The following is a 5449-nucleotide window of genomic DNA, read 5'->3' on the forward strand; positions in this document are numbered from 1 at the left end:
TGGTATGTAGGACTTCAATATGAACGGCTCGAACTACTAGACAGGTAAATATACACCCATAGCGTTTGACCAAGCTTCAAACCTGTTTAACAATGAACGGACCAAAACAATCCACTCCAACAAAACTGAATGCCGGCTTGTTTGGCGTGACCCTGAAATATGGCAGATCTGCCATCTTTTGCGCGACTGGTGTGGCTGATTGACGTCTACACCCAAAACAATCACGCAAAATACTGCGGCCTGTAGACCTGGCCTTGATCAACCAATATCTTTGACGCAATAGGGAAAGTACGTGCTCTCTTCAAGAGTGTCCCGATTCTCGATGGAAATGTCTGACAATCAGAGTAACTACATGGTGATTTTTAGGCAACACGGCCGGACGTTTCACTCCCTCGTCTACTGGAGCGTTCTTCAGACGACCACCAATCCTTATTATACCATCAGCGGACAACACTGGGTCAAGCTTGTATAAAGGACTTGTCTTCTTGATGTAGTCCTGTGACCTTCTGGAACCTACCCTGTCCTTCTGGAGGAACTTCAACTCGTCACAAAAGGACTGTCCCTGGATATACAATATGATAGCATCCTCTGCTCTCGTCATCTCATCTACGGTCAGTAGCATCTGCATGTCTACTGTTGGTTGCTTCTTTGCCTTGGCTCGCAAGTAGTTTTTCCTCAATCTATGCCATGAGGAATGTCTCTTCAACAACCTGTCTACCACATCGACCTGTTCCATCTTGTTTACAGCACATACAGTAACCACCTCCTTGTCTGGCTTTATCTCTGGATCTTCATCTGATAGATCTCTCAGGCTTGGCGATTTTGGCCATTCGCTATCTTCCAGGCAAAGGAAGTCGGGTCCATTGAGCCATCGCTTGTTAGCAAGCATTTCCTCGGCTGTTTGTCCTCCTGTAACATCATCGGCTGGATTAAGCGTAGACTCAATATGATGCCATTGACTTGGTGATGACCCGCTATGGATAACTGCAACTCTATTTGCCACGAATGTGAGAAACCGTCGCTCCTCATTCTTCACATACTGTAGTACTATGGTGCTGTCTGTCCAAAATACTGAATCCTCTAATGACACATCTAACTCTCTACGAACCATGGCATCAAGTTTGACGGAGAGTGTCGCACCCATCAATTCCAACCTTGGTATCGTCATCTTTTTCAGGGGGCCTAGATGTGACTTGGCCAAGAGAAGGCAAGACTGCTTGTCGCAAGTAGGTTGTCGCTCCGTAAGCTACTTCTGATGCATCCGAGAAATGGTGCAGTTGGTATTTGACTACCTTTCCAAAACCATAAGGCCTGATACTCCTATTCACCCTGAACTGTTCTATCTCGGGTAGTTCTTGTTTCCACTGTTGCCAACTGATGCGGTGCTCTGATGGAAGTGACTCAACCCAGCCTAGCTTTCTGCGGCATAGATCCTGTATGATAACCTTGGCCCTCAGAGTGAACGGACTCACAAACCCATGTGGATCATAGATAAAACTGCAGACACTAAGTATTCCTCTTCTTATCAATGTCTTGTCGCTGGGACTGATTTTATAGCCAAAACAGTCCAGTTCAACATCCCACTTCATTCCGATAGCTCTCTCGGTCGGTAATGCCTCGTAGTTCAGATCGAGCTCCTTAACATCCTTCGCAAGAACTTGTGGGCTGCTGCTTACCCACTTTGTCAACCTAAAACCTCCTCTAGCTAGAAGGCTACGGAGTTCCTGTGCCAGCTGAATTCCTTTCTCTTCACTGGCGACAAATTTCAAACAGTCGTCCACGTAAAAATTACGCATGACTGTGTCGACTGTGTTGGGTTGGAAGTCTGCTCGATTATCCTCAGCGGTACGTTGCAGAGCGAAGATGCAACAGCTTGGACTCCATGTACCACCGAAGGGGTGTACAGTCATCCTATACACACTCGGTTGTCGAGAGCTGTCGCCATCAGACCACCACAGATATCTCAAGACATCTCGCTCTTTCTGAGTGACTTTGACCTGATGGAACATGGCTTGGACATCAGCCATAAGTGCCACTGTCTCTTGCCGAAACCTCACGAGTACCCCCAACAGCATGTTGGTCAAATCTGGTCCACTAAGCACCTCGTCGTTGAGTGATGTTCCGCAATGCTTAGACGCACAGTCGAATACTATGCAAACCTTATCAGGCTTCTTTGGATGGTACACCGGGTGATGTGGGAGATACCACACGGTGCTGTTCGAGGAATGAACTTCCTCTTCTGGAACACTTTCTGCATAACCGTTGTTGATGAGATCCTTCATGCCTTCTGTGTACTTAGTGTGCAGCAGTGTGTCTCTTTGCAACCGCTTGCCCAACGATAAAAGACGTCGTTCCGCAACAGTGCGATTATCAACCAAGCGCGGAGGATAATTCTTAAATGAGATCGCCAACTCGTAGTGCCCATCTGTGAGACGAACAGTTTCTTCCCATATCGCAATAGCCTGCTTGTCCTTCACCGACATCCCCTTGGTGTCATCGTGAATGGAATCAGTCGTGTCCAACTTCCAGAACATCTTTAGTTGTCTCTCTAAACTGTCGTGGGCTGCAATGAAGTTGGATGTGGCTGTGTGCTTGTTCGCCATTCCCAGTGCTCCATTCAGCGACCATCCGAGCTGTGTTCTTGTCGCATATGGGGCATTCCTCTCACCCTTCTTGACTTCTAATGGTGTCAGCGCTTCTGGAACATCTTGCCCAATCAACAGCTGTACTCGACCTTTGTCAACTTGTGGCAGCTTGATACCTTGCAGGTGAGGCCATCTTTCAATGTCCTCTTGCTTGGCTAAGTTAGCATCATGGATAGGGAGCTCACGTCTTGTATACACCAACGGAAGTTCAACTGGTTGTTCACAGTCGATACCGCTAACTGTCAGACTGATGACAGTTGTCGCTGTTTGCACGTTTGCCCCTGCCAATGTTGTGAGAGACAATTGCTGCTGTTGACCGCAGATTTTCAGTCGCTTTACCAACTCTTCTGTGCAGAAAGTGCTCGTGGACCCACTGTCCAAGAGTGCATAAGTGTCGATGCATACACCACTACCCTTGGCCTTGACCTTGACCGGAACAATGGGCAACGCAACTCTCATCGCACCGACCCCTGTGACATAACAGCTCGTGTCAACCTCTGTGTCGGTGAAACCACTTTGCACTGATGCCGCTGGTTCTGCTGGTGCCGTCGTGACCTCAGTTCTTGGGGTATACTGACCTACAGGTATGGTTTTAATCTGGTGCAAGAACTTAGTATGCTTTTTCCCACACCCTGCAACAGAGCAAACTCGGTACATGAATTTGACATATGCCCAGGTCTCAAACAGTTATAGCACAGTTTTGTTGCCCTAGCAAATTCAAATCTATCTTCTGGTTTCTTACTCTTAAACTCTGTACACCCAAACAAGGTGTGACTACCGTTACACAATACACATGTCATGATACTGTAACATTTGAGCAATTGACATAATTTGTTTTGACTTGGCGCGCCATAGAAAGCGTTAGACGCGCAATTAGTTTGTCGCCGCCAGCGGGCAAGTCAGTTGGTGAACGCTACTCGTGCGGGAAGGACCAACCAAGTTACCGGAGCGTCAATCCAAGGAGGCGAAAGGGCGTACTGCAGTAAGTATATGTGCCTACCTACCTTTAGCGTGGGGCATATAGCGGAGCCATAGGCGCGACTGTTGGCCGGACGCCTCGAGGGACGACGTACGCTAGCGAGCGTACATCTACTGAGGCGTCGGTCCGAGCACTGAGGCGCAGGGCTGCTGTAGGTGCCGGTGGAGGCGTAAGGACTCATCGAGGAGTTACACGCTCCATATAAACCAGGCTCACGAGGAGCCTACCCCTTTGAGGCCCGAGGAGGCGAGAGGCGTTGCCGAGGGAACAACTGTGCGCGACATTTAGCAGTTCATAAATGCGGCACTTGCGTGGTGGATAAGTGCAAACTAGAGGCGCTATAACACCCACTAGAGGCGCCATAACACTCCATTGAGGCGCTATTAAGGGCGTATTGAAGTAAATCACTCTAATCATAATAATTGATCTAATTAAATAAATCAGTGAAACCTTCTTCTTTTGTCATTGCGTCACAGTTATTTTTTTCATGTTTGTCAGTCTGTATTGTCTGTCTGGAAGTCAGCGATCAGTGAGTAGACTGAGTATACGTGGTGGTATATTTCCAACCGAACGGACCTGCACCTCGGCGCTGTTAGGGTTACTCGCCTTACCCGCGAGTGTTCGCCGAGGACAACCGACCTGGCAATAGTTAAATCCGCCACAAATGGTGGCAGCGGTGGGAATTGTATGCTCAGCTTATTACTGGACGCTTGGAACGGTTTTTTTTGGTGTGTGCACTGACCTCTTTACGAGCGTACGTGTAAACAGACTGATAACTAATCTTGATTGCATAATCAAATTTGGAGTTGATCAAGCGTTGCGAGTGATTAGACAAAGTTGGACACTCCGATTTTTGCGGAGGACTTGGAGGGATAATTCTCAGGACACTGAATGGCCAAGGCCAAGTGCTCGGACGAGATGAGCAGTAAACAGAGAGAAAACACAGGTACCCTCACAGGCGAGCGTCCTGTGCCGATATTGCAGGAGGAAATTGACCTACTGCGTATGGAAGTCCAACTGAAAGAGGATCAGTTGGCAAACTCGATGAGAGAAAAGGAACGTGCCGAGACCCGGTTGGGGCAATTTCTGTCTCAATCCCCGGGGTCTCCGGAAGAGGAACACCACCAACGTGGGTGGATACACAAAAAGCCCGAGAGGGATGACAAGGAAATCGAATTTAAGTATGACTTAACGCGTGACATGGAGACCTCTGGTTATGGTTCCATGTTTGGGCGCGTAAAACAGATGCAGCGAACCGGTACGGAGACAGGGCGGAACACATCTACGTACACCGATGAGAACGATGATGAGGAATAAAACATACTTGCCACAACCACAGTCGACGGCACAGACACATCCGACTACTGATCGTGGAGGAGCTATAACGCCTCCGGTGGAGGGCACTCCAGAGAGTGGAGGCGCCACCCCCACAAACGACAAACACGGTGATGCGAAGGAGGGCAGGCCAACCTCTCCTAGCACCCCGTGGCCATTGAAGAGAGAGGAGAGGATTCAATCGTCACAACAGTGGCAGGACCGATTTGGAGGAAAAGCCAAACGACCTAATATTGTTCCGGATCGATTCAGCGGAAAACAGCCCTGGATAGATTACAGGGAACACTTCGAGTCTTGTAGGCGAGTAAATGGCTGGAATGATGAAGAAGCTGCAGCGTTCCTGGCCGCAAGTTTGCAAGGATCCGCTGTGAAAATTTTGACTAATCGCCAAGGGGAAGGACAAGCCCGGCTATACAAGTATACTGAACTAATTGGACTACTCAATACACGTTTTGGGCCGGGGCAGATGGCTGAGAACTTCCTTATGGAA

The 5449-nt window shown here is 48.6% G+C and overlaps 2 protein-coding genes across 2 annotated transcripts; both read right to left on the bottom strand.

Annotated features, from left to right (window-relative positions):
* Positions 1 to 301: 301 nt before the first annotated feature.
* LOC119741257 lies at positions 302 to 1111 on the bottom strand. Its single transcript, XM_038217009.1, has one exon. It carries the CDS (start codon positions 1109 to 1111, stop codon positions 302 to 304), a length of 810 nt encoding a protein of 269 aa, XP_038072937.1.
* Positions 1112 to 1115: 4 nt separating this feature from the next.
* Positions 1116 to 3805, bottom strand: LOC119741258. The gene is made up of 2 exons (XM_038217010.1): positions 3733 to 3805; positions 1116 to 3223 (listed from the first exon to the last, which is right to left on the bottom strand). The coding sequence occupies exons 1-2, from the start codon at positions 3803 to 3805 to the stop codon at positions 1116 to 1118; spliced, it is 2181 nt and encodes a 726-aa protein (XP_038072938.1).
* Between the last annotated feature and the right edge of the window lie 1644 nt (positions 3806 to 5449).

Source organism: Patiria miniata, unplaced genomic scaffold (assembly GCF_015706575.1).
Source record: "Patiria miniata isolate m_02_andy unplaced genomic scaffold, ASM1570657v1 HiC_scaffold_5, whole genome shotgun sequence".
Taxonomy (NCBI): Eukaryota; Metazoa; Echinodermata; class Asteroidea; order Valvatida; family Asterinidae; genus Patiria; species Patiria miniata.

What these genes read in the sequence shown, in the direction of transcription:
- LOC119741257 (XM_038217009.1), bottom strand. Translation starts at nt 1,111, where the DNA reads ATGGTTCGTAGAGAGTTAGATGTGTCATTAGAGGATTCAGTATTTTGG.
- LOC119741258 (XM_038217010.1), bottom strand. Translation starts at nt 3,805, where the DNA reads ATGAGTCCTTACGCCTCCACCGGCACCTACAGCAGCCCTGCGCCTCAG. An exon ending in GGACCGACGCCTCAGTAGAT is followed by an intron (nt 3,224 to 3,732) that starts GTACGCTCGCTA and finishes CCATACCTGTAG; the next exon opens with GTCAGTATACCCCAAGAACT.